This window comes from Cuculus canorus, chromosome 5, assembly GCF_017976375.1.
Source record: "Cuculus canorus isolate bCucCan1 chromosome 5, bCucCan1.pri, whole genome shotgun sequence".
In the NCBI taxonomy this organism is placed as follows: domain Eukaryota; kingdom Metazoa; phylum Chordata; class Aves; order Cuculiformes; family Cuculidae; genus Cuculus; species Cuculus canorus.
The window spans coordinates 42,065,917-42,093,344 of record NC_071405.1 but is presented as its reverse complement, the minus strand read 5'-3'; the positions used below and the strand labels follow the sequence as shown (position 1 = coordinate 42,093,344).

Below are 27,428 nucleotides of genomic sequence, written 5' to 3'. Positions count from 1 at the left end.
AACAGATTTTCTTTTTTTTTTTTTTTCTTTTTTTTTTCTTTTTTTTTTTTTTTTTTCGGTACAAAGCATCCAGGAAAGCTTTTACTTCTCTTTTTAAAAAATAAAAACTAGGTTTCTTTTAAAAAAAGACACATGAAAAGGAAAAAAAAAAAAAGTCAATTATTGGCAATTGCTCTGTTTTTATTCTGTCTGAATAAAACCCACCCCACACACTTCCCTTCCCCCTCCCCCTTTTAATTTGGACCAATTTTCATTCTTTTCCATATACATTTAATAAAATAAATAAAGGATTTTCTTTGTTGTGTATTGCAGTGCCATTTTTTTAAACAAAGGCTTCATGGCTCAACATTGCAAGGTAATAACAAACAAAAAGATTATACATTAAAATCCTCCCCTCTCAAGACTCCCACTAGCCCACCCCTCCAAACCACAAAATAGAATACAATTCAAGTAGTCTTTTTTTTTTATGTTTTAAATGTATGGATATATAAGACAAAGCAAGTACAGAACTGGTTAACAGAGTGTCCCCATTTTATTAGCAAGTGAGAGTATATCATAGGGAGATGTAACTGATTCCCCCCTTTTTACGGTTTGTAGACAGATTACATATTACTTTAAAACCAACCTATTTTACAGCCCTCTGCCCACCTCTCAAACCCATTCGCTCACCAAGTCCCAAGCCTCAAGCCAGAGACTTGCCTTCTCCCCACCACTTCCCCAGCCTCGCAGCCGCCCAGGTGCAGTCCTCCTCTGTGGCCCCGGGGTGGGGATGAAGAGATGAGGGCAGGGGGTGCTGGTTGGGGGGGGGCAGGTCCGGTAAGGACACAAAGGGCAAGAGAAGGTAAAGGAGATGGTGGGGCATGGAGCTGGTGCTTCTGCAGGGGCTCAGCAGTGAGGGCTGCCCACCTGCCTGCCCACTCACCAGAGAATTGGCGTGTGAGCAAGCTGTCAGGATGGGGAGGAAGTAGTAGGTCCCCTGCAGTGTGGGAAGCAAAGCTCCGCCAGGGGGTCCATGCAGAAGCAGGGTCTCAAGTTGTAACTGGCAACACCTTCACCATTCAAAAGTTTGTCTCTAGAACAGTTCCCTTTTAGTATAAATTGTGGTGGCTTTGATTTTTAATTTTTTACAAAAAAGGATGCATGTTGATGTATTTCTGTGTGTGCGTGCATCTGTGTACATGAGTAACAGCCAACTAGCTCATATGGTCATGACCAAGCTATATTTCAGAAGAGAAAAGAAACACATTTATCACACTTTTCCTAAAACGAAAAGCTAAAATTTCAAGTTCAGTATTCGCTATCTTGTCCTTCCCTCCCCACCCTCCCTTGCTATTTCTGGGTTTTTTCCCTTCCAACTTACTTTAGCACCATAACACATTTTAAACATTACAATCCCTCTTCAGATACTACACAAAATGTCCCATAAAAATAGTGCTTTTTTTGCCAAAAAAGTTATATAATATATTATATATATAAATCAACTAAATTCGTGGCAAATGTGCAATGCAAACGCCTCCTCCATTTAAAGTGAGCATCAGCTCACTTTTTTGTTTTTTTTTTTTCTTCTTTCTCCTTTCCTTTTTCTTCTCTCTTTCTTGCTTTCTCTCTCCTCTTCCTCTCTTTCTCACATCATCAATGATTTAAAAAAGGTGCAAGTCGATTTGGAATCTTGTAATGAAGCACACACACAAAAATGCAGATGGGGGCTCCTTGGAACTTCTTCTCAGGTTCGTTTTTCTTTTAAAGGTGCAAAAGAAAATTATAAAAATAAGAAAACTAAAATTAAAAAAAAAAAAAGAAGAAAAAAGTGGGGTGGGAATGAGGTGAAAAAAAGTATATCCCTCAATATTTCTCCCCATTTTATTTGTTTTTCACTTTATTGTCAAGAAAGACACAGAATGGATCTCTTCTTCTTGAGGAAAAATAAGATTAAAAGAAAATTTAACTTCATATCCTTTTTCCCTCTTGCTCTTTCTTTTGTCTTCTGGCGTTGGCACTGGGGATGTCACGCAGCGCCCGGCAGCAAAAAGTTCAAGTGCCAAACTGTCCCTTTGCAAGTACAGGCTTGGAAATACTGGGGGCGCAGGGGAATGAAACAGGCCTGGGAAATGAAACAACCCTCCCCCCCACCCCAAAAGGACGATGCCACAGGAGCGGCGCTGCTCACCGCCGCCGCTGCCATCCCCTCCTTGCTGTGTCAGTTGTTTGGTTGGGGCCAGAGCGGCATGAGGGTGCCCCGCCACCCCGCTCCTCGGCTCGGCAGCCCCAGGGATGGAGGGGCTTGGAGGCTGGGTTTGCCAGTCCTCCCGCCCTCCCCCAGGAGATCAAAAATCAAGACAGCCAGTCAGGGTTCATTTCTGGTGGCCAGCAGTTTCAGGGGAGGACCGTGCCACTGGGGGCCTCTGGCTGGGCAGGGAGATGAGGGGACGGTGCAGTGTCTTGGCTTCCTCGGCAGCCTGCAGCCCCTCTGCCTGCCACCGGTACTGGCGAGCCCGCAGGATGCTGGGTACCTCTCGCTGCAGCCGCTGGGAGCTCTTCTTTTGCCACACGTCATACTTGGAGTATTTGGCATGCGAGGGCTTCTGGAAGCTCTCCTGCAAGGGGACACGATAGCATCAGTCTCAACACAAGCCTGCCCACCATCCAGACAGGAGTGCCCCTCTCTGACCTCAATCCATCCCATGGAAACATTGCCCCATCCCCGGAAACATTAAATGGCAGGTTGGATGGGGCTCTGAGTAAACTACTCTACCTGAAGATGTTCCTGCTCATTGCAGGTGGATTGGACTAGATGGCCTTTAAATGTCCCTTCCAACTCAAGCTATTCTATGACACTATGATTCAGCCCACCTCTGGTTCCCTATCTTATTAAAAGCTGAATTTCCACAAGGTATTTGGCATGAGTTGCCATCTCATGGCCGTCTCTCAAAGGCTCTGCAGAAGCAGCAGACCTTGCAGCTGCGGTTTGTCCTCTCCCACTCACGGCCTTCCCATCTTTTTCTCTTGCTACCTATTTCACAGAAGCGCCACCATCCCAGCACAGCCCTCCGCCTACCTTGCTGAGCATCGGCAGGCCTGCCAGCGAGGTGGCAGAGAGGTCACGCTCGGACTTGACAGACTTGGCACAGTAGGTTTCCAGCAGAGCCAGGTCACAGCTCCGAAAGCAGCACTCCTCCACGATTCCCCGGTTGATCCGCCGGTTATTTCGTCCCACCGGTCTACCTGCAACAGCAGAGACCCTGATGTTAGCCATCAATGTGGACCAGACCCTCTTCCCTGCTCCATGGCAGCCAGTACCTTGCAGGCATCCCTCCACCAGCCACGGGAGACCAGTGGGTTCCACGTGCTTTAAAAACAGCAGTGCTTCTCGCAAACCAGCTAACAGGCACCTGCAAACCAGCAGAGTTTCACACCAAGACTTTCCCAGTCAAATGCTGTAGATGTCAAAACGGCTCCCTGTGTGCATGCAGTGCTAATTAAAGGTGCTTTATATAATGGTGATTTATTCCCCTCCTATACCTCTGGTGCAGGCAGCCTTTTCAGGCACAGATAAAGTGAGGGGGCTTGAGCACAGCCCAGCCACCAGCATCATGCTGATTACTGCGACCATATCTGATCCTGGCAAATGAGTTTTATTAGAAAGAAGCAACAGGGCATTGTGGCTGCCAACCTCCTTCCAACAGGTTGATGCTCAGGCAGGTGAAGCAAACCAAGGCAGCTAAATTTCACCAGATGGGTCAGCTCTGAGACAGCTGCAGAAAGAATACAGGCTCCCACACCTGCCAAGAATAGCCGATATACTTAATCTTTTAATAAGGGTTCTTTTCCCATTTCTGCCTGCAGAAGGCTGCAAAAGCCTGTGTCCAGTGCAGCAACAACTGAGTACATTTCATGTCACTGCTTAATGACTGCCAAAGCACTCCAGAGGAAAAGCTTATATCAGTTTTCCTGGTTTTCCTCCTCCCCTTAAAATAAAAAGAGATGGACAAATTTGAATTTGTGATGCAAAACAAATTTGCTTGAGAATTGCAACTTCCAAAATGCAAACGGGCCCAAAATGGAAGGACTTTCTCTGTACTTTCACAGATGGCCTATTACATGATTCCACTGTTGTAGGGTTTGAGGCAGGGGCTCTGCACACTGCCAAAAGCACCAGCACAAGGGGGTCCAAAGAAGGAGAGCAGAGGCCAGCATCAGTGGGGCTTGTAAGCATGATCTGGTACCACATACTAGCCAGGAGAGTTTGAGCACAAGAAACATTGGGAGTGAGCTGTGGAGGTGCAACTGCCTAACACTGTTTACTGTGCTGCACTCAGGCAAGCTCCCACCTCCCAGTCATGCTGTGGGAACACAGAAAATGGTCAATGTTGGCCCTATGCATGACCCACAATCTCTCCACGTACTCCAGATGAAACAGCCACGCAGATATTGGGCCACGATTAAGATTTAAGGGCCCTGACTTGCAAGGTGCTGATGAGTTTCCTCAGGGGGGACCTCATCTGGGTGCCTAACCAAACAGCCTCTGGACAAAGCACAAAGCGCAGGAGTTTTCTGTGCCCCACATGTGCAATACAAACTTGGACGTGCAATGCAGCCCTGTGTGTGCAATGCAGCCCCACATGTGCAATGCTGGCATGCAAAACCCTGCGAGTATACCTCACCACAGGATGTGCAATAGAGAAGCCCCTTGCAGCACAGCACCCACTCTCATTAAAAATCAGCCATCCTCCCTTCCGAGGGGAGCCGTCTACTCCATGCTGGTGTGTTGCCACAGCTTAGAGGTTGCAAGAGTAAATGGAGCATCAGGGCACAAGGTGATTGGGCAGCTGACTCCTATCACGCAGCCCACCTCTAGGAGTAATTTAAAATGCTCTATTTTCAACACTCATCTCCTTCACCACTACACTCATTTTGTTTTTCTTTTTGTTTGGAAAAATTTCAGACATGATCTTTAGCCAGACACATGGGAAGATGAGAAGGATGGTTCCCTCTGGGCAAAGGCTCACTGAAGGGAGCACTATTACAAGTTTAATTTTCTCTCTATAAATGCTTGTGACCAACAAACAGACTGGATTGGGCCCTCCCCTTAAAAGCAAGGCAGGTGTGTTGGGTACCCCAGCTGTACAAGTGATCCTAATGCAGGCAGTCTGTGTGGCAATGTCCAAAGGAGATGGGGGGGGGCGGGGGGAAGCCAGCTTGGGGTCAGGTGCATGACTAGCAAGGTCCATGGGAGACTGAAAATCCTGCAGAGTATACAGCCCCCGCCCAGCACATATCGACTGCAGTGTCCCAACCTGCATGTGTGGCAGGTTGCTGAAGCACTAGGCAGCAACACAAAGGCATGCTGAGCATGGGCAGAAGGAGAGTTTGGAAGGAAAAGAGAAAAAACTTCAAGTCAACCCCTCTCAACAGCACATCCTCAGAGGACTGCATTCACGCTCCTGCTAAACAGAAGGTTGCACAAGTGACAACACACATGGTTCAAGAAGAAGTTGAGGTCTTGAAAGGTTACATGTCTCCACTCAAAAACAGAAGTTGCCCACTTGCAGCTACGTCTTTGTTTCGAAAGAAGGAGGAGGAAAAAACCAACAACAAAGTGGGACAATTTTTACTGCCTGCCATTAAGGGTACTTTCTGGCATGGGATTGTACAGGAAGATCACAGCCGCACATTTGCAAATGCCCATGTGTGGCAACCCCAGGGTAAGCTCACAACAGGGATTACCACGGTGGCACAGCACCTTTGTCCCCAGCCAGCAGGCAACACACAGCGCCCCCAGCCCTGCCATGCTGCTGCTTCTCTCCCGCATAAGGCTGCTGTCCCCCTTGCTGGTGCCACTGCCAGCTCCGCCACAAGAATCCAATAGGGCACACTTCCCATTACATAATTGACTGTACACATCTCGCCAAATGCCAATGCAATCCTCTGTGGGAGAGTTACTTGAGGGAAAAAAAAAAATAGGCAAACATAACAAATGGGAATTTAGTCCCAGAAAGTACCTGGAGACAACAACCCAGGGAAGAGATGCCAAGCTATTGCTGGTTAACAGCAATATAACTGCTGACCTGGATTGGGAAAAGCATTTGATCCTTAACATGATTTATACCCAGACTAAAGGTTGAATTTCCTGGCTTTTGCCCATGGGTGGCATTTCATTTTACCACCACTGCTAAACCCAGGGAGGATTTTGCTGATTTTTTCCCTTGTCCCCAGGGGAGAGCCCTGCAGGCAGCACGTGAGCCACTTCCCATTGCGAAGATGACCGCCTCCTCCAAGAAACCATGCTTCCTCTCAGCTGTCAATGAATAGCTATAGTCTCTTTTCCCCCACATAGCGTTCCACCAAAATCTCCCCCAGTTCTGCTGAGGGGCCAAGCCCAGGGGTGCAAAGCCCAGTAATGCAAAGCCAAGTGATGCAAGGGCGTCTGGCTGCTTGGGGTTATACCTGTCCGGCAGTGGGCTATCCTGACAGGGAGAGCTGGGCATCCCAGTCCTGGGGCAAAGCCAAACCTGCTCCCAGCAGAGCTTGGAGGCTCTGTACCTGCAGCTCAGCTACACCTCCACACTACAAGTGCTGGCATCGCCATAGATGAGGGGGAACTGGAGGGTCCCTTCTCTAGCACTGCCACCCCACTGCTGCGGGCTCCCTACCCTCACCAGGGCCAGACGGATGTCACAGGGAAGGGCGCACAGTGCTGATGCCACCCTGGCCAGATCCCCTCTTCTCCAGTCAATCAGGCAGCAAGCCGAGTGGAAGGGGACTTTGGGTGTAAACAGTCCCCGCACCCCTGTCACAGGAATGTCGGGAGCAACAAGGGGGCCTTTGTGCAGCACCGGGCCCCGTCCCAGTGCCCCTGGCCTGGCCCTCCCCCACCCCGGCACCGCACTTTCCCCCCTGCTTTTTCCTAGTATTATTCGGAGGAGCGGCGGGCGCGCAAGAATGTGCCCCGTCAGCACAAGCGGCTGCAAAGAGCTAAATTCTTATCAGCTGTTGGAAAGGAGGAAACAGGAGCTGTTGTTTACAGAGAAGTCTCTCCCTCTGCAGTCCCTTCTCCCCTCCCTTCCAGCAGTGCATGAAAGCAGCTTTGCAACTGGGGCTTCCTCTCGACCTGCCCCACTTTTTTTGCTCAGGGCTCAGCATCCCTCCACGGACCATGCCACCAGCCCTGGGATAGGTGCCGGGGAGCAGGGAGAGGGGATCCTGACGTCCCCACAGAGCCACGCTGGGATGCTACCACCTTGCCAGTCACCTGTGGACGAGGCCCAAAAGCCTTAAAAAGTAATGAAGGGAAGGGCATCACAGCAGATTAAAGTATGCACAGGTCCAGTGGAAGCTTGCCCAGACACCCCTGGGATGTGTTGCAGGACTGGTGTGGTGCACATCGCCATGCCTACCCTGCATCCTGCAGCCGGGTAACCTAGTGCTGCTAGCTCCTGCCCCTGTGTGTGCAGCACTTTTGCAGCCCCAGCTCTCAGAGGCAGCTTCAGCATCCTCAGCCTCAAGCACCTGCCAGCCATGATGTCTCCAAGGGCACATACAAGCTGGGACACGCTCCCCACACCAGCAGACAGATGGGCATCCCAATTAGAAGGAGGCACACTCCTCACAGTCTAGATTGAGTACTTCCCTGTCATCAGGTGCTAGGGAGACAAAATATTGCCGATACTCTCCGTCTGCTTCCATGGATGTAAATAGCGCTGTATTTCAGAACTAGCTTTGTTAGCTAAGGGCTCCATCGTAAGAATGCAAAACATTGGTTAAGTACTCAAATCAGTGCTGCAGCAGAAAACTGATAATAGATTTTCATACCAGTTTCAATTTTTTCAAGATGGAAAACTACGTTTCGATGTTTGCAACAAGCCCTGTCCAGCAAGTGAGGCCCACCCCTACCTGCAGGACAAGGCTATACAAATCATTGTCCTCCCATACAAACAACTGCATTAGAGTAGGCTTCTCACCAGGTAACACAACCCAAGCTGAAAAGCACTCATGACAAACCCAGGCCCAGTTTTAAGACATAAACCTGCTATGATGAGAGATAATCATGGCCTATTGAGTCTATACAGTGACAACAGAGCAGATATGAGGGCCTGGAAGTGAGGATTAATGCGCTCAGGAGAATTAATCACTTTGTGAGGCCAGCTGATGGAGGTAGAGGAAAAAAACGAAGTGAGCTGGGGATGTCCAAACCCTTCGTCAAGAACCATAGCCCAAACATCTTAAGCCATGCACAGTCCAAGTCGGCCAGATGCTGAAGGGGTTAAAAGATGGGACTGAAAGGACTTTACTTCATCTTCCTGCACCTGGGCTCTCCAGAAATACTCAGAAAGAAGAAGGGGAGATAGAAGAAGACAAAAAAATCCAGCAAGAATCCCCTTGCAAGCACCAGCCCAACCACTTGGCACCAAGCAACTTGTCTGCCTTCAAAAGTGTTGTTATTTTGGCCTGGGCAGCTGGGTTATTTGAGGTGAAAGGAGGTCAGTCTGTTTGTAAAACAAAAGCCCCATTCCTTTTCATCCCCGGAAAAGGGGAGGAGGGAAGAGAAACCACAGGAGGGAGACAGATGGTCCTCTATACGTAAAGGGAGAGGAAAAGGTGCAAAAGCAGGAGAGGAGCTCACCTTGCCATGCCATTAAGGCCAGACCTGGACCTGCCACCTCGGCCGAGGTCTGTCATGGAGTTCATTGGTGGAGGAGAGGTGGCAGGAAGTGATGAGAAGAGGAAGGGCAGCTGACATGCAAACGCTCGCTCGCTGCTCAGTTTGGTGAGAGGAAGGAAGTGCGCCTAGGGCATCCATGAAAGCGCTGCCTGCCCGCAACACTCAGGCATGAAAATATCCTGGTGCTCAGCTGGGAGAGGGCTGGTCAATTGCCCCCGAGTAGCTGCAAAGCCACCACTGCAGCCCAGTCGCCTGCCAGAAATTGCACATCCTAAACTATGGCTGCTGCTGGACGCAGGATCCCTGCATCTCTCCCTGCCCAACCTTAGCAGGCAGTGTCAGCCAAGTCTGGCTGAGCTTCCAGGTTGGGAAGGGACATCCAAGGTCATCTCTTAACTTTGCAGCACCTTGTTCCCTACACAGGCAAGCTGGGAGGGGGGCTGGCTCTTGACTTCATTACCCCAAATAACGCCTTGTTACTTGAAAACAACTTTTTAATTCCTTTTCCCAAGGCAGAGGGAAGAGTATGCAGCTGATATCTCCATCTTCTTCCCTCCATCTGGTTTTGTGTCTTTCCCACAGACAGTCACTCTGGGGTTCAGTCACCAGCAGGCAGCAAGACACAGGGTGTTTTTCTCCCAAGCAGAGAAGGGGTCTGAAACACCAAAATAAGGTGTCACAGTGTCAAGACACCTTTTCCCACACGTTACTGGGCATCTACCGCTACTGTTTTACTACTCCTGCTCCCCATTTACCAATTACCATTGTACTGCTAATGCCAACGGTCCAAACCCCCAAAGCATTCTCGTGGGAAGCCACTCCAGCCAACTGTCCTGAAGCCACCTGCGCTCTGTGGAGAACAGCAATGCTGCATTTTTTGGCACCAGCCCTGCTGCAAAAGGGTAAGACACCACTCTTCAGCAACAGGTTCAACAGCAGGTAGCCATAAGACCACAAAGCATATTTTGGGAGCAGTCTAGAATCTGCTGCAACACCCAAGCAAAGCCTGCCCAGACAGGGGGAGTGCTCACCTGCCCACCAGCTCTCAGGATGCAGCACTTGGCAGCAAGGTTTAAAAATAAGCCAGGGCCCAAGCTCAGCAGAGAGCTGGCTGTAGACATTCACATTATTTCAGCGACTTGCCTGCATCACCAGTGAGCCAATCATCTATGGCTTCCCAGTGATATTTGACTTTCCCGAGCATATCAAATGCAGGACCCAATTTCCCCACAGGACTATACTGTCCACAAAACAAACACAAGGTAGCTGCATGTCACCCTGAGCACATTGCATTTCTCGCTCCTCTCCTGGCCTACCACCATGTACAATGCAATCACAAAAAGCACTGGGCTGGGAGACCCCTCCTTTCTCTCCCTGCCTGGCTCCACTGAAGCAAGGAACAGGGTGGGGGCAGCATCCTGCCCTCCACTGGCAGCTGCCTGGCACTTACTGAAGTAGAATCCCCTGTCCCCGCAGACAAATTGCAGTGTGTCCACCAGCTCCCCGCCGCAGAGGGTCTCCGCTGTGCCATATGCTGCAGCCGAATCCAGTGCGTAGGCCAAGAAAGCCAGCAGCAGCAGCAGCATCCGCCTCGCCGCACACATCCTCTGCACCTGGGGACAGAGGCACAGCATTAACATGGAGCAAGAGACCTCCTTTCTACCACCTCCCCAATGCTCCACCCCGCCCGCCCACAGCATGCCTGGAGTTTAGTGCCCAGATATGTCAGGATGCTGCTTAGAAGGAGCTTTGATGCCCAGACATGCTTACCCCTGCTGGTCAACCACTCCAGCCAGACAAGGTTTGCATTGAAGCAGTTTTTCCATTGGAAAATCCCACTTCAGCCTGCCTCTGAAAGGCTTTTAATGACCCTGCTCTTTCAAAGGTGTGATATTTTATTCCCCCCCCTTTCACATGGGAAATCATTCAAACTATTATTGGGAGGTTTGGTTTGGGTTTTTTTTTTTTGTTTGTTTTTATTTTTTTTTATTTCTGATGACAGGTTTTTATGCTGTACCTCAATGCATGTCCCTTCAAAACAGAAAAAATTAAGTTTCAACCTGTCCTAGAGCTGCTTTTGAGAAAAGCTGGGTTTTGCCAGGGACTGACAGCCTTTGCTCTGGGTGTGCAAGAGACTCATGTGACAGTGGCTCGGGCAATCAAGAGACTGATTGCACAAGCCATGTTTGCTCAAAAGAGCCAGAAATGAGAAGACATCCCTCAGGAGCAGAGCATTCCCACCGGAAACGCACCTGAGGCATCACCAAGGAGGGCCAAGGGACTATCAGCCGGCACAGAAGATTAAAATATAAACTCCCTTGATATCTGCTGACTAACCCAAAGATTTCGTCTGACTTGGCTGCAGCAAACAGCTTCACCTCTGCATTGACAGGTGTAAAGATAGGGTACTATTGCCTCACTGGATGAGGCAAAACCCATGAATGGTTCAAGACATTATAGCCCCTCAGTGATGAGCATCACTGTATATATACAGCCAAGTAACAATGGTGGCCAGACAGGTCAGCTCAAAATGAAGAGGGGAACCGTGGCAAAATAGCAGCCAGCATGGGGCAATGCTAAATCTCAAGCAGAGCATCTCCTCTCCCTGCTAACACTCAGCTGAAACACTGGATTTCACATGCAGCCTTCATCATCATAGCATCTGAGCAACTCGAGAATAATATCAGTTAATGAATATTACCTCACCCCCCTGGGATGCTCAGAGATGGAGCCAAAGCCCAGGATAGATTAAATGACTTGCCCAAGGTCACGGGGGAAGTCTGCAGTGCAGCCAGGAAATTAGCCCAGCTCCCACGGGCTACAGTCCTGCCAGCAATAAAGCCACCCTTGCTACCAATTTTTTACTAGCACATAGCTCAAATCATCACTGCTAGAAATGCACTGTGCTTACAAGTTGCAAACTCTTCTGAGCAGCAGGAGGACAGGGATCAGCAGCTAGAAAAGCCAAATCAAAGGCTGCAAAGTCTAGGTGGGCTGAGGGGGGCATTCCCCCCCCCCCATGAGTTTCAAAGTCCATCGTATTTCTCAGCCTGTGCTGGCAGAGATCACCAAGGCTGGCAAAAATACTCCAGGGCTCTGGTTGAGACAGGCAGCAGCCTTGGGTAAAAACTGGGCTCAAATCGGCTAGTGATGGGACCACAACCATCTTTACCAGTAGCATCAGTCTCTTCAGCCCACCTGGAGCGCTTTGGTCTATATTACACTAGGAGCAGAGGGACAGCACAGGGCTGTGATTGCACCACGTTGCCAAGCTGCAGCGTTTTGCCACCACACCTTTTGTTTACTGGGACTCCCCAGCATCACCTGCACTGCCTGAGTCATGCCCCTGGCGTGGCAACATCAGCAACCAGATCTCCAACCAACAAGACATCTATGATCCTACTTCCTTTCCTTTTCTTTCCTGTTTTTCCTTTTCTTCACATACTGGTGATTGCTGGTGTCCCCAGGACGCAGGTAGTGCCAACAGCTGAATGCTGAGGCAGCAGATCCACAGCAGCCAGTGCTGCCACTAAAGATGCTGACATGAAACTTCAGGAAAACCAAATAATCCCCCAACCCCAATTAGTCCCATGCACCTCAGCTAACAAGAAGGTTGTACACGAGTCAGTTATTGTCCTCGAGAAGGGCTCTTTTGGGAGGGCATGGGTGACAAACGCAGTTTTTCCTCCACATTCAGTCTATAGAAAGGAGTGAGATGTTCTGAAGCAAGGGGAGAGTGCGGTTTTGTTGGCAGGGCGATATCTGATGCTGGGGAGATGTGATACCTTCTGTGGAAAAAAACTTGTGCTCCTTGGAAAATACCAGCTCCTGCGCAACCCATACCATAGGCACAAAGGCAGCCCCTGGCAGCCCTTCTTGCTTCCACTGCAAGCTCTTTTAGGATGCCTATGTACCCCGCAACTCCAGCCAGGAAGCCTCCCAGAAGCCCTGTGGACAGGAAGAGCCCCAACGTCCCAACACTGTCATCTAGGGCAAACGTGGAGGTGTGCAATACAACAAAGCCTCGCTTTGCTTACACATGAACCAACAGCCCTTTCCACTGCTGTCATCTTGGCATCTCCCTGCTCCCTCCAGCAGCCATGGAATAAGAAACCGGGCAGCAAAGCAAAAAACATCTTTATTTACTACTAGGTGCTGCGGTTTTTCTCCAGCTTGATGGAGCCACAACTCAACTCAACCCCATAAGCCCTTTCCTCTCTCTTTCCCTCTACTGATCCTGCGGAGGAAAAGCCTCTAGGCGCCACCCAAATGCTAGACAAGACTCCCAGAGCGCCATCACCTCTGCAGTGCATCCCAATGACTTTTAATCAATCCTTCTCCCCTGCCACTCCTCCTTAGCAGGGATGAGGAGCATCCACACAGGAGAGCTCACACACACCCTGCTGCACCTGGCAGAGCAGGTACTGCTCCCTAAAACAAGATCACACAGCACAACTGATTACCCACAGCCCATGACCCTGTGCAAGCACCACTCAGGTTGCGCAGGTTGCATGCACCTTCAGTTGTCATGGCCAAATCCCACTCAGCAACATGAGTCAAAGCCCTGTGAACCTCTCTAAACCTTCATTCTCCACTGGAAATGTGGGATAGCACTGCTTTAGGTTTCTATTCCAAGCGTTAGGACAGGGACAGAATGCTCAGCTATGGGACAGGAGTAAATGCACAGCAATGGCTGGAAAACCTGTCATTTTTTATTAGAAAGCCTCTCTCACATTAGAGGTAATGGGAATAAGGCAGTAAGAGGCAAGCAGTATGCATTCCTAAAGAACATGGTCCTGTGTCAGCAAGAAGAGCACCCAGCTAAGGTTCATTCTTGCCACAGCAGGTTGATTCAAGAGGAATTTCTTGATTGCATGGGTGCCCTATACCATCCTGGGAATCACAAATGAAAGCAGCCTTCTCCGTGTGAGAGAGGCTCAGATAGGTCATCAGAGCACAATGCTGGCCTCTTCTTCCCTTTAGATTGTCTCCTTTGCTCTCCATCCTTCATGCCCCTCTCCTGCCTTCCTATGCATTCCCAAGTCCCCATGGGAAGCCAGGCTGCTGCTGGAGCCAGCTTGGCCACAAGCTGCTCTGCACAGGATGCTCCTGCCTGCCTTGGAGATCCTGTGTGCTGCTGCACTCATGGCTGGGGACTGCCAAAATACCTTTCTGCAGCCCCCAGCCAGCAGGGACACACCAACAGGGAAGGTCCTCTTGGAGGGGCTGTAGTGTGCTGGGAGCGAGCCCGGGGGCAGGTCTGCAGTAGAGCCACTCTCTTGCCTGAGGCCATTGCAGGATTTTTTCAGGATTTGTTGCAGAATCAGTTGGATTGGCGATTTCTGTCCAGCTGCTGAGGATTCAGGGCCCAAAAGGCCACAATGTGGTACAACGCCCTGTTGCCAAATCTCAGAGGACAGCTCAGGCAACCCCTGCATCTAGACTTGTGCTGAGCCAACCAAACCATGGTGCCTCTCTCAGGCAACAAACATCTCCCAAAAAATGGAGAGTAAACCTCCTGCCTGACCTCATTGCTTCTTCAGTCTGGCCTTCATTACAATTTAATATGAACAGAATAACATAGGAGGGAATTGACAGATAGCCCAGTCTGCAAAATTTGGATTTGGACAGCAAACAGAAAAAAAAAAAAATCTCACTTTTTCTGTGGAGCAGTGCAGTGTTTAAAAGGGAGCACAGCGAAAAGTCATCATGCAGAAGCATGTGCAGGAGGGGAAACCCTCAGTCTGCATATCCCAGCTTCCATCACTCTCCAGCCCTCCAAAGAAAAGTGGGAAGACTGATGTTTTGTCACTCCAACAATTGCCTTCAGGAGTTTCTGAACAGCTCTCTGCGTTACTCTTCCTGGAGGGCAGCCCCCAGAGAAAGGGGAGCTGACCTGGTTTCAAGCATGGCTCTCTCGAAGGGGCAGGATGCGGGCATATGCCAACCTCACACGTGCCAAGCAAGTGCCAGCCCTGCCCACAGGCACCGAACACCTCGCACAGGGCACCACACCACGATGCCCCGAGGTGCCAAGTAACAAAGGGCTAGTGGAGGCCGGCAGGAAGAGGCAGGTGCCTTGGCAGCCAAAAACCACCCTGGAGCTGCATCTTCAGCAGAGGCGCCGGGAGGAGGTGCCCAGCAGTACCCAAAGGGAGAGGACCTGCATGCTGTGTTGCAGAAGAGCTTTCCTTTTCTACTGAAACAGAAAGGATGAGATTTCCAACTCACAGCTTGGAAGAAGCAAGCTTCAAAACATATAACTTTAGACCTTTGAGCCGTCAGGTGAATAAAATCAACGCAGGATCAGGAGTTTTGCTGTTCAGCTCAGGCTTGAAAAAAACAAAAACCTCATGATTCTTGGCACCTGGCTCGCATGACATTCATATGGCTGAGGTTGGCAACGTTGCTGCTATTTTTAGGCCTCACTTTTTGTCTTTGCTGCTCATCCCCATCAGCAGCCCACTCTGCCTGGCGCTGGGGGTCACCTTTCCACCTCCCATCGTCTGAGCGGGGAGAGAGGCTGCCCTTCTCTGCCTGTGGGACAGGGGCTGGGCAGGCAGGGGAACACCGCCCACATCCTGCGTCTATCAGTGTCACAGCAAGGACTGCTGTAGCTGTGGAAAAATCAAGCTGAAAAAGGTGAATGGGGTATTCAGTCCATTTACTCACCCCACTGGGGAGTAAGAGCATATTGCACAAATTTTGGTATGCAGCCTAGAAACATTTGATTTATTGCATAAAGAAAAGGTAATGCAATCTTGCTTAACTTTTCTAAAGACAGCTGGCAGGACCCAGGGAAGGGATTTAAATCCATTTTAGTAGCCTCACTTAACTTCTTTCTTTATTGTTCCTCTCTCCTTTCTACATTCCTGTCCAAAACCTGAAGTGTATCAGGGAAAGTTAACAGCAAGTTAAGCCGTTAAATCAGAAATTGTGGTGACTAGAGTCTACTGGCAAGTGATATTCCCACAACACACTGAGCTTGCTTTACGTCTTGGCAGAGAGGCTTTAACCCTTGCAGATCAGGGCAGGAACCCCAAGGCAGATTTTTTCCCCGGGTGCCCCCAACCTCTCCTGACCCCTCAAGCAAACGTGTTAAAGGAGGCTGGTATCTCTTTGCCCCGTTAAGACACACAGCAGCCTTTGAAAGCAAAGACAATCCAAAGCAGAACTGGAGAGGTCAGCCCCAGGACACGAGCCAGGAGAGGGTGGGCCACTTACAGTGTTCCTATGCACTGCTGGAAACACACCAACTCCTCGGTCCCTCTAAAAATAAGATCTCACCTGCTGTGTTTGCTTTATTTAGAAAAAAAAAAGTACAGAAATGCTTTTCTCTAGTGCTCCATGAGGCAAGCCAGGCTTGCTCCAAAGCCTATAGGAATCAATGGGAAGATATGCGTTGACACCTCTGGGTTGCCTGGTCAGAGCAGCAGCCCTCCAAGTCAGGCTGCAAAAAAGATCACCTGTCAAAGACTGGGACACACACAGAGACACATTTTGAATCTCAAATTTCATGTGGCGGTCGGAGAGGACCTGCGATGTCAAACCTTTTATCCCTTAATGAATTTTCACAGGAGCTGGGATAGCCCCTTTGAAAGCCTGAGTGAACTTGTGTGGGTGTTGACAACGTGGAGCAAGATTTACAGCTCTGACCCATTCACCCCCACCAAAATTGTCAAATTGGGTCCAAAACAGCTCAGTGAAGCTCAAATCAGAAGTGTCAATCAGTTTTATTCCTCCAGATGTCCTTAGCACAAAGTCACCCTCACAAACCCCCACGACCCAGGCTCCTCAACTCCACTCTAAATCAAGGCAAGAGGAGGAATAACAAACCCAACACACCAAACGCTGCAGAGCAAAAGGAGAAACCACACACACACACACACACACACACAGAGACAGATATGCTACCTGACAACAAATAAACCCAAAGAAAAGCAGGCTTTGGCCTCCCAAGCACATCACAGCATTTGGAAGAAAACTACAGACTTTGTATAAGAAGCTTTGACTCAAAGGTTGAAAACAGCGATTCTCCCGAGGAGTCTATTTAAAACCACCCACACGAACCTTGTTTTTACACTTGATTGCTCCACGCCGCCCGAGTGTATCAGAAACCCTGCTGAAGTACCACTGGCTCGAGGCAAGGCAGACACATCTGCTGGTACAGTTACGCTAAATCAGAGTTTCCTCATGTGCCCCAATTCCCCACTGCTCAACAGAGTGCTAAAACCTTTCCAAGACGTGCTTTTAAAACAATTACTGTACGGAGAAGCAGTTGGGAAGAGAAGAAGGGGAAAAAAAAAAAAAAAAAAAAGAGGAAAAAAATCAACTCTCACTCCATTTTGGCTTTGCTTTCTTGTTTTTCCTCTCTGTATTTTTATCCCTCCGAGACCAAACAAGCCGCAGTGTTTTGCAGAAGAGAGTTTAATAATCTCCCCAGTCTCCGAAGCCCGAGAACCGCCAGTCCCTCACCCGCGCGGCCCCGAGCGCCTCCGCGCTCCCCGAACAGCCCCGCCTGACCTCGCACGGCCCCGCACGCCCCTGCGCGGCTCCGCACTCGGGCGCGCAAATCGCGCGCAAGCGGCCCCGTTGCCGCCCTCCCCGCGGGCTGCGGGAGGGGCGCGGCCACCCGGGGGTTGTCCCTGCCCGCCGGGACGCGGGGCGCGCCCCAGGGATACCCCGCGCACCCCTCCGCAGCGGCCACCCCGCCGGCCCGCGGCTGCGCTGGCTCGCGGGGGCCCTCTAGTGACGCGAGTGGGGACGGCGGGCAGAGGGGACGGCGCGGCTCGGCATGGCACGGCTCGGCATGGCACGGCACGGCTCTGCCCGGCACGGCTCTACCCCGTGTAGCATGGCACCCCTCTGCCCGGCTCGGCACCGCTCGGCACGGCGTGGCACGTCTTGGCACGGCTCGGTATAGCTTTGCCCAGCTTGGCACGGCACGGCTCGGCTCGGCTCGGCACGCCTCTGCCCATCACGGCACGGCACGGCACGGCTCGAGTCGGCTCGGCACTGTCCATCATGGTACAGCTCGGCACGGCGCGACTCTGTCCAGTGCAGCTCGCCTCCGCCCTGCCCGGCTCGGCATGGCACCGGGCAGCACGGCGCGACGCTGCCCGGCACGACGCGGCAGGGCACGGAGGGGCAGCGCGGAGCGGCGCTTACCTTGGCGCTGCCGCTGCTGCTCTCAACTTCTTGCGGCGGCGGCGGGCCCGGGAGGAAGGCAGGCTGCCGGCAGCGCTCATCCGTGTGTGCCCCGGCGCTTGACATGCTGCTCTCCTGCCCTGGCAGCGATCGCGGCTTTGGCTCGCCTTCCGCGCGACCTGGCTCGCTCTCCTCGCCTTGCCTTTGTGGTATGTCAAGTCCCTGCTTGATTTTGTCTGAAGGATGTTATTTTGTTACGATTAGGTATTTTGTTATTCTAGAGAGCGAGCGTGCGCGCGCTTTCCTTTTCTTTCCTTTTTTTTCCCCCCTTTTTTTTTTCTTTCCTTCCTTTTTTTTTTTTTCCCTGGTTTCCCGCCCCTCTCTTTTTTGTTTTCCTTCTCTTTCTCTTCTCCTGCTTTGACTGCCCCTTGGGTGGCTCTCACTTTGTGTTTACTGATGCGTCCCTCTGGCCGGGGCGGAGGGGCCGCTGCCTGACTGCCCGCTTCTCCCGGCTGGCTGCCCCACGAGCGAGGAGACAGGCAAGGCGCTCCGGCTGCCCCCCTTTTATACCCCCCCAATGGGCATGCTCTGACCTCCCCAGCGAGCACCAGCCCGGCCACGCAGCCAATAATGTTGCAGAGCGATCTAACCCCCTCTCTTCCCTCCCTCCCTTCCTTTCTTCCCTCCTTCTCTCTCGTAACCCTCCGGAGCCCAGCTCGGGGAGGGAAGAGGGGACAGAAAGTTTCTGCCGCACGGTTTCTTCGCGGGCTGCCGCCGGGTGGGGGCTTCGACCCATTCCGGCCGACCCCGTGTGGGCGAGGGGCTGCGCGCATCCCCTGCAGGTGAGGGGAGGAGGTGAGGGTCCTCCGCGTCCCGAGCCCCTGTCCGAAATGCTGGCGGCACCCCGTGAGCGCCTCTCACTGCTGGATGGCGAGCCCCGAACCCTGGAGAGATAGGAGGGGGCAGTGGGAGGTTGCCCTGCCCGCCTCGCTTTCGGGGCTCTTTCTAGGTGCACAGGTGTCCGTGCCATCCGTTCTGCCCTGTGCCAGCCCCCAAACTGCTCCCAGGGGCTCCCATCCATCCTGCCCTGTGCCAGCCCCCAGACTGCTCCCAGGCGCTCCCATCCGTCCTGCCCTGTGCCAGCCCCCAGACTGCTCCCAGGGGCTCCCCTGTGAGGGTGCGAGCGTGCAGGAGAGCCAGCTGTGTGGACCCCCAGGGCTGGCATGTCTGCGCCAGGGCTCTGTCCTGCGTTACGCAACACAGTGCAAGTGGGCAAAGCCCTACCTCAGCTGAAGCAAACCCCCATGTCCATCCATGTGTGTCCCTTTGGATAACAGGGATGCTTCCCCTCCACGGGGCAGCAGCACTCAGATTTTGCACCCTGCAGACATCCATCAAAGCAATTCCGGCTCGCTAGGGCGCCCCTGCTTCCCATGGGCTTCCGCAAGCAAGCAAAATTGCCTTTAAGCCAAAGGGACTTTTCCCAGGCTTTGCCATGTGTGTACAGCAGCATGCGGGCTGAATGCGCTCCTGCTGCTCCGCCAGTGCTGCATGGCAGTCACATTGTGCTGCATTAAACAAAACTCATCTTCTTCCAAAGACCTGCTTACCAAGTCTGCCCCACTGGGGAAGCAGCTGCCCCACAGCAAGGGACCATGGCTCACTTTCCACCAGCAGCAAAGGCAGTCCTGGCCAGCCCTCAGGTGCCCGCACCCTCACCGCTGCCCAGGGGCACACAGCCCATGCACCATGGGCATGCATTCTCCTCAGAGTGGAGAGGAGCAGAACTGCCTGAGATTGAACAGCAGGTCGTTCCATCTCAGGAAGCACTTGACATGGATAGTGGCATGGAACGACAAGGATACATGAACTCTCACCCCAAATGCAATAAAGAAAACTTTTTTTTCTCTATTCTTTTCAAGTTTGCACTTTTTTCTCTCGAGGATGGGGAGCTTGATGCAGCTCCGAACAGTCAAAATTGCCCTCAACATGACCAAGAAATTGTGAGCAGGATTGGTCCTTTCTCACTAGGCTTTAGACATCCTTCTCTCCCCAGCATCGTTCTGTTCTATGAGCTGTCCTCAGGGCTGTGCTTCTTTGGGCTGTATTGCTGCATATCCCACCCAGCAGACCTGCTGTCAGGGTTTTTGGTCTTCAACTGAAACGTTTGCACACCTGGGAGAGAGAAGCGATGCTGAGGAAGCAGTTCTCTGCACACCAGACTCAAACACAGGCATCAAATCTCAGCTCCTATATCGATACTTAAGCATGTGAAGAAGTGGTCTGGGCATCATAGAGTCAGAGCATCTGCCAGTATATGTCAGGGCTCCAGACCTCCCCAAAAGACGCTTACCTTTGGCTTTATGAGTTTCTCTAGATGCTCAGGATTTAGCAAATCCCAGTCGTGAGTCCTTGCAAGCCACTCAGTAGAGCTGGTCTTCTTAACAAAGAGGGACCACCTTTCCTCACTGCTAAAGAAAAACCCCATCAAAGGGAAGGACCCAGCCTTGGCAGGGGGGTAAGCAGCTCTGTAAGCTACTGCTAATAGCCGAAGGAGCCCAGCTCCCTTCCCTTCCCCCAGCTCACCACAAGGACCTCCTGAGAGTAGACAAAAGAAAGCTTGGAGGGTTAATTTCCCTGAGAAAAACAAGTGATTTTCCAGTAAACAACTGCAATAGCAAACAATGGGGGTGAAAAATAGCGATCATAAAAAAGTCTGCTCGGAGGAAGAGGCGACCCAGTAAGAGAGGTGTCTCTACGGCTGGGGGAAAAACAAGACAGCAGTTTGGTGAAGCTTCAGCAGCAGCCGTGCAAAATAAACCCCACAAGTTGCCACTGGATCTACTTGTGTTTGTGCCTTTTGATCTTTTAATTGCTTCTTAGTTATCCTTCAGTGCAAATAAATAGTGCATTGTGTCAAGAAAGAGAAGGGGGGGCGGGGAAGGGAATAAAGAGACACAAAAGAAAGAGCTGTCGGACAGAAGAGAAAAGGAACAGGTTCCTTCTCACCTTTAAAGGAGTGAATATATCTGTATTTGGGGAGGAGAAGGGGGAGTGGGGGATAGGATTAGAAATCAAAGCGAAATTGAAGAGAAGCACATTAAGCCTTGGGCATCCTTACAGTAGGAAGAAAAGAAGGAGGTGGTAAAACCCTCCGGGAGTTTATTCGGTGAGTTATGAGAGGATCCGCGAGTGTAATATTGTTAAAGGTCAGCCTAAACCTAATTTAAACTAGGGATGTGTGACCTCCGCCCTTCATTTAAAACAGTCATAAGGAACATTACACTGCAAATAGCTGGAACAATAGCTGCCTCCACCCCAAACTCCAGCCCCTGGCATTGCCTGCAAGAAGGGCCTTCGAAGGAGAGCAGGAGGAGGGCCAGCAGAGCCAAGGATGCAGTTAACCTGAGGATGGGGAAGCAGAAAGAGAAGGAAACCGGGGGCCTCTGGACCACTGCACTGACCTCCAAGAGGCCTGCAAAAGCACATCCAAGGAAGCATTTTGGTTTGAAAGTGAATAGGGCTACAGCAAAGTATCACCCGAACCACTGGAAATGCAACAAAAGTCGCTCAGTGCATTTGTCTGACCTCTGTGGTCAACAGTACAGTTCAGGAGAGAAATCGTGGCCATGGCTTCTTGTTAAAATCTCAGGAGGCAAGGACAGACAAAACAAAGTCAGCCAAAGCCAGCTGAAACGGAATAAATCTGAAGCAGGAGCTGGAATAAAGACAACATCTAAAGACTGCCCTGAAACGACACGAGGATGCCCGAGACTTGAGAGAAAACCTCTGCTGCTGCAGCGGCTGCAGAAGCTGCAGGCAGACTGCAAAGCCCCCTGATGGTGCTGCCCATCTGAGCTGATCAAAGCAGCTCGTGGGTGGCCACCCACACATGGCAATGGGCCGGAAAGCTTTCCAGCGAAAGGGGGAGAACAGGAAAGCTTGGGCCAGCTTGGACCTTGCAGGCAGGGATTGGAGCTTCGGCAAAGGCAGAGGAATGTAAATAGCTGCAGAAATGCAGTGGTCGTGGGCCAGGGTGGATGCTAGCAATGCTGCCAGTGAGCTGAGCCAAGCAGATACCTTCAGGGGAGGGGACACGTACATCACTTTTCCCTTCCTCTCCTACTAAAATCCAAAGAGGGGAGAGGTCGCCTAATACCAGCCTAACCAAGACACTCTGTGATGCTCATTTGGCTTATTTAACAATCATGCCACAAATGACGAGGTGAGCAGAACGGAATTTTGAAGTGCATGGTTCAGGTGCTGTGCCTACAGCATGATGAAGGTACCCCGGTTTGTAAAGTACCTTATGTTGTCAGTTGTCAAAAGTGAGCAGAACCAGGAGAAGTCAGACTGCTTTGCTGACATGCCCAACAGATCTGGACACCACAGGTTGAGATGTCTAAGATGAGACAAAAGGAAGGTGCGGGAGGGCTATGGGTTTGGGTCTCCTGTCATTGAAGACTAGGAGAAAAAGTCATCCCTAGTGAAAGCCGAGAGTGATTAGTCAGAGTTCTATACACAGCTGTTAAATGACAAAGGAATAGTCTAATTCTGTCCAGAGCGGTTTTCAGTAGCTTTAAGAAAGCGATACCTTTTGTTTTGTACAACACAGGAACCTGGCAATAACAGAGTGTCCTTGCACACTGCTAAAATATATTGATCCTGGGGCACACTAAACTGTTGGAATGGGAGAGATTCATTGGAGAAAGGGGATGTGATATATGGAAGGTCCCCGCATGAAATTGAAGTCAAAGAATTAAGAGTGGGAGAAATAATTCACATGGGGCCACTGGTGAACAAGGAGCAAACAAAAGTAGAGGCTGGGCAGGTCTGCTTAGGGCTTCTGGCACACCTGGGTGGTGAGAGCATTTCACGGCTATGCTCCCAGGCCAGAGTGTATCTGCTGGAGGATTGTTATATATGGGCAGGGGAAAAGCTGGATGCCCTTAGGCATTAGAAGAGGATGGTTTTTGGCATATTCAGGGTGAAAGAGGGACTCCTGTATCAACTCTTGTCCAGGTCTACCAATGTCTCAGAGCACTCCTTGGAGTTAACTGTTCAGAAGGGCTGTTGGCAAACGCATCCAGAAGACCTAGAGGGTGCTGAGCACAGCAAAAATAAAGTTATTCCAAGGTAAGTTATTACACTGTGCCAGAGGAATTAGTGACAGTGGTAAAAGGCGCAGGTGTTTTTAACCGTGTTTATATAGAGGACAAACTGTGCATTCTTTGTAGGCTGGACGGACTTAGCATTCCTGTAGCATCTTTTAAAGTTCATAATCCTCAGCAATTAGAGAAAAGCTCCAGCTTGAGCAGCCTCACTTGGCTCAAGAGGCTGTGGGAAGGAGGACATGGGGTAGGGAGGTGTCATGGTGACTGCGTGCAAGGTAGGAATCGAAACAACTGTGAAACTGTGGGTCTGCTTGTTAGGACACCATCTGCAGCACTGCTCAAAAGAAAGAAGCCAAACAGTCCCGGACTCAGAACCCAAAAAGGGAGACAAGTGTCCCTTTTCTTCCCACCATCTGTCCAACAGCAAACATCTCTTGCTCATGCCTGGTTGCCAAAGTGGACTCCAGCTCAGCTAACGGCTTCTCAAAAGGGATTTCTGAGAAGGGTGGGATAGGGTAGATATGGACAAATGCCTGACCTTTCCTCAGCTTCTTTTCATTGCAGAGGGAGTCTGGAAAGCTCCAAGTTTTGTCTGATTATTTGTGTCAAAAATGTGCAACAAATACAGTAGCAGAGAAGGAAGATGGGTCTGTGCCTATATTAACAGATAAGCACATCACCATTTCCTGTTTTCCTTATTTATTTTTTTATAAAGCATTTCCATGAAAATGTTCACTGGAACGTCATGGGGAAGAAGAGGACCAAGCTCACTTAAGGACCAATAAAAGTTCCAGCAGGTACAATTAGTTCTTCCAAGCACCAGGGGATGAAGTTGGCTCTTTATAGCATTGTGCAAATATGGATCTATCTATGGAGCAAACTGAATCAAGCCAGCTTGTGAACAAAGTGTGTTGCAGGAGGTGATGGGAAACCCTTTGGACTAGGAGCTCTTTAGGGTGAATGAAGGCTGCCCCCCATAGCTGTGTTCCTGCAGGGACAGCCTGATAAGCCTTTGACACAGTTTCTCACAGCATTCTGCTTCAGAAACTGTCAGCCTCTGGCCTGGACTGGCACACACTCTCCTGGGTTGAAAACTGGTTGGATGGCCGGGCCCAGAGAGCGATGGTAAATGCAGTTAACTCCAGTTACAAGTGGGGTTCCCCAGGGCTCAGTACTGGGTCCAGCCCTGTTCAATGTCTTTATCAATTTCTTCATCAACCTGGATGAAGGCATTGAGTGCACCCTCAGCAAGTTTGTGGATGACACTAAGCTGGGTGGAAGCATGGATCTGATCGGGGGTAGGGAGGCTCTGCAAAGGGATCTTAACAGGCTGGACCGCTGGGCTGAGACCAATGGCATGAGGTTTAACAAGGCCAAATGCGCCGGGTCCTGCACTTGGGGCACAACAACCCTATGCAGTGCTACAGACTAGGAGAAGTCTGGCTAGAAAACTGCCTAGAGGAGAAGGACCTGGGGGTGTTGGTTGACAGTGACTGAACATGAGCCAGTAGTGTGCCCAGGTGGCCAAGAAGGCCAATGGCATCTTGGCTTGTATCAGAAACAGCATGACCAGCAGGTCCAGGAAGGTTATTCTCCCTCTGTACTCGGCACTGGTGAGACCCCACCTTGAGTACTGCGTTCAGTTCTGGGCCCCTCACCACAAGAAGAATGTTGAGGCTCTGGAGTGTGTCCAGAGAAGAGCAACAAAGCTGGTGAGCGGGCTGGAGAACAAGTCTTATGAGGAGCGGCTGAGAGAGCTGGGGCTGTTTACCCTGGAGAAGAGAAGGCTGAGGGGAGACCTTATTGCTCTCTACAACTACCTGAAAGGAGGTTGTGGAGAGGAGGGAGCTGGCCTCTTCTCCCAAGTGGCAGGGGACAGGACAAGGGGGAATGGCCTCAAGCTCCGCCAGGGCAGGTTCAGGCTGGACATCAGGAAAAAAATTTTCACGGAAAGGGTCAATGGGCACTGGAACAGGCTGCCCAGGGAGGTGGCTGAGTCACCTTCCCTGGAGGTGTTTAAGGGAAGGGTGGATTTGGTGCTGAGGGGCATGGTTTAGGGAGTGTTAGGAATGGTTGGACTTGATGATCCAGTGGGTCCTTTCCAACCTAGTGATTCTATGATTCTATGATAAGGATGCTCTGAGAAGGCAGCACTAGTAGCAGGCAACCTTGTGTCCAGGGAGGAGCTGCACAGCACGAAAGGCTGCATAGATGCCACCTGCCTCTGGGCAGGAGTACACCATGCCCTCTATATATGTCTGTGACTCACTCCCACACAATGGCATCCTTACCTGCAATGCTTCACTCTGCCCTCACTTGGAAAACTCAGCACTCACCCTTAAAAAGGTTCTATCCTGCTCCTGGGGGCATCACTATGAACTGGTCAGTTTGGCTGCATGTTACCGGATTCACGAGTGAAAGCAGGCAAGCCCTTCATAAATTATTCTTCCTCAATAAAAGAAACGCAGCAGTTGTTGCTGAAGTCCTCTCCAGCAGCTTCAACAAAGCAGCCATTGCTGAGTGTCTGGTGGCAATGCCTGTAGTGGGCCGTGCCAGAGGGGGATGCAATCCTTGCGCTGATATTTCCTTGTTGCAGCTTCTTGGAGAGCTTCCTCTTGGCCTCATAAAACAATCAGCTCACTCTGTAAAGCTGCCCAGGTGAGTGGGGTGGTTATTTCCAACCCTTTTGCCATGTCTTCGAGCATTCACTACTGATGCAGCTCATGTATTTCATATGTGTCCTTTGAAGATGTATACTTTGAGCACCTGTTCAATACTCCACAGAAAAACAGACACAAGAGCAAGCTGGCAGTTTCAGGCTCTGATGGGTTATTTTTCCAAGTGCCCAAGATGGGTGATGGCATTGGGCGCAGAAGGTGATGCATTTTAGGAAATATACGCAGGGCCCTTACCTCCTGCAGAATTGTGGAGTGATGCAGATATGTCTCTGTTGTGTAATTAATGGCTTTGGAAAAAAACCCCGAACCTGTTGGCTAAGCCCAAATACCTCTGAGGGGTTCAGGAATCCCAGCTATGTATCTTTCAGGCGTTTCTTCCTCTTTTTTTTTTTTTTATATATTTTCTTTTTTTACATTGCGGTTGTGCTTCAGTGCAGGTCTTTGTTTGCAGCTTTCATTGTCTTCGGGCAGAGGGTTGGGTGACAGCATCTCTCCCAAGCCAGAACTTCACCCCTTGTCAGGGACCCCATCTCTACCTCTGATAGTGAGCCCTGGTGAGGGCCACCCCATCCCTTCTTCAGTCCAGGGGCTTTTTGGCAGGTTAAAAGAGCTGCTGGGCCCAGCCATTGGTGCCCTCATGGCTGAGCTGTGCAGTGAAGATTCCAAAGCAGGATACAGGGTTGAGTCCCCATGGGCAGATGGCTGCAAGTGTGAGAAGGGGCAGTTTGGGGCTCACACTGGCAGCCTTCCTTCACCACTGCATCTGCACATCACCTTGGGCAAGTGATTTGTTTTCTCTCTGGTTTGCATCCCCATCCATCAGCTCAGGACAGGAATAAATCTGTCCCCCCATTGCCTTGTTCTCTTAATGACTAGGACTATATATACCTACAGCTTGTAGTGAGTGTATTAGAGTGGGACAATAAGGTCCCCACTGCTTGTGCCCTCCTCTTGTTCCCATTCCTGAAGGAGGTGACACAGGGACATGCCATGCCCACCTGTGCTGCCAGCATCCCCTCCAGACCATGCTGCCCACGCCATGGTGATGAACACTTAAGGGGAGGCGAGTGGGGCAGGCAGTTTGTTTTCTTGTTTAAGCAAAACACTCTCATAATCATAATGAAGGAGGGGAGGCAAGAGCACTTGGCAAAGCAACTTAGACTAAGTGCACTTCACTAGAAATATTTATACTTCATAGCTGAAAAATCCACCAAACACGGTGAAAGTGCGATGCGGTGCTGGCAGAGCAGAGGCAGGCAAGGTGGGGATTGTATCCCGAGACAGATCCCAGTCAGAGTGGGCTTGGGGATGTCACCAGCTCGTCCTGGCAGAGGCTCCCAGGGTCTCTCACGTGGGCACAACTGGGTGGCAGGACGAAGGAAAGGGCACAGGGACAGCTTTGGGCTTCCCGCACATGACTCTACCAGGGACCACACACCCTTGAAGGTCTCATCTCTGCTGTCTCCTGTTGGCTACTGGGATTATTTAACCAAGTGTATAGAATGGGTTGGCATCTCGAAGGAGTGTCGCAGGGCAAATAAGTATAATGCAATCCTGTGTGATGGGGGGGCGAGGGGAAGGGAAGCTTTTTTATGGTGCCAGTTGTGCTCCCAAAAGGCTCTGGTGGGAGAAGTAAGGGTTTTGTACAGATCTCAGCACTCCTGGAGCTGGAGACCTCACGGGGTAGGGCCCTTGAGACTGCTAAACTAATTAATCCTTACTAGAAAGGTAGCCCCCACCAAAAGAAGTAAATGTAGCTTTTCAAAACAGCAGGTGGTATGTATGCACAGCACCTGCAGGCATGCATGCCCTCTATTTCTGGCACCATTT

At 50.8% G+C, this 27,428-nt stretch overlaps 1 protein-coding gene across 1 annotated transcript; it reads right to left on the bottom strand.

Annotated features, from left to right (window-relative positions):
- Nucleotides 1-232: 232 nt before the first annotated feature.
- On the bottom strand, nucleotides 233-18,344 carry IGF2 (insulin like growth factor 2). Its single transcript, XM_054068553.1, has 4 exons — nucleotides 17,828-18,344; nucleotides 10,110-10,272; nucleotides 3,056-3,222; nucleotides 233-2,594 (listed from the first exon to the last, which is right to left on the bottom strand). The coding sequence occupies exons 1-4, from the start codon at nucleotides 17,930-17,932 to the stop codon at nucleotides 2,352-2,354; spliced, it is 678 nt and encodes a 225-aa protein (XP_053924528.1). The 5' UTR covers nucleotides 17,933-18,344; the 3' UTR covers nucleotides 233-2,351.
- Nucleotides 18,345-27,428: the final 9,084 nt, after the last annotated feature.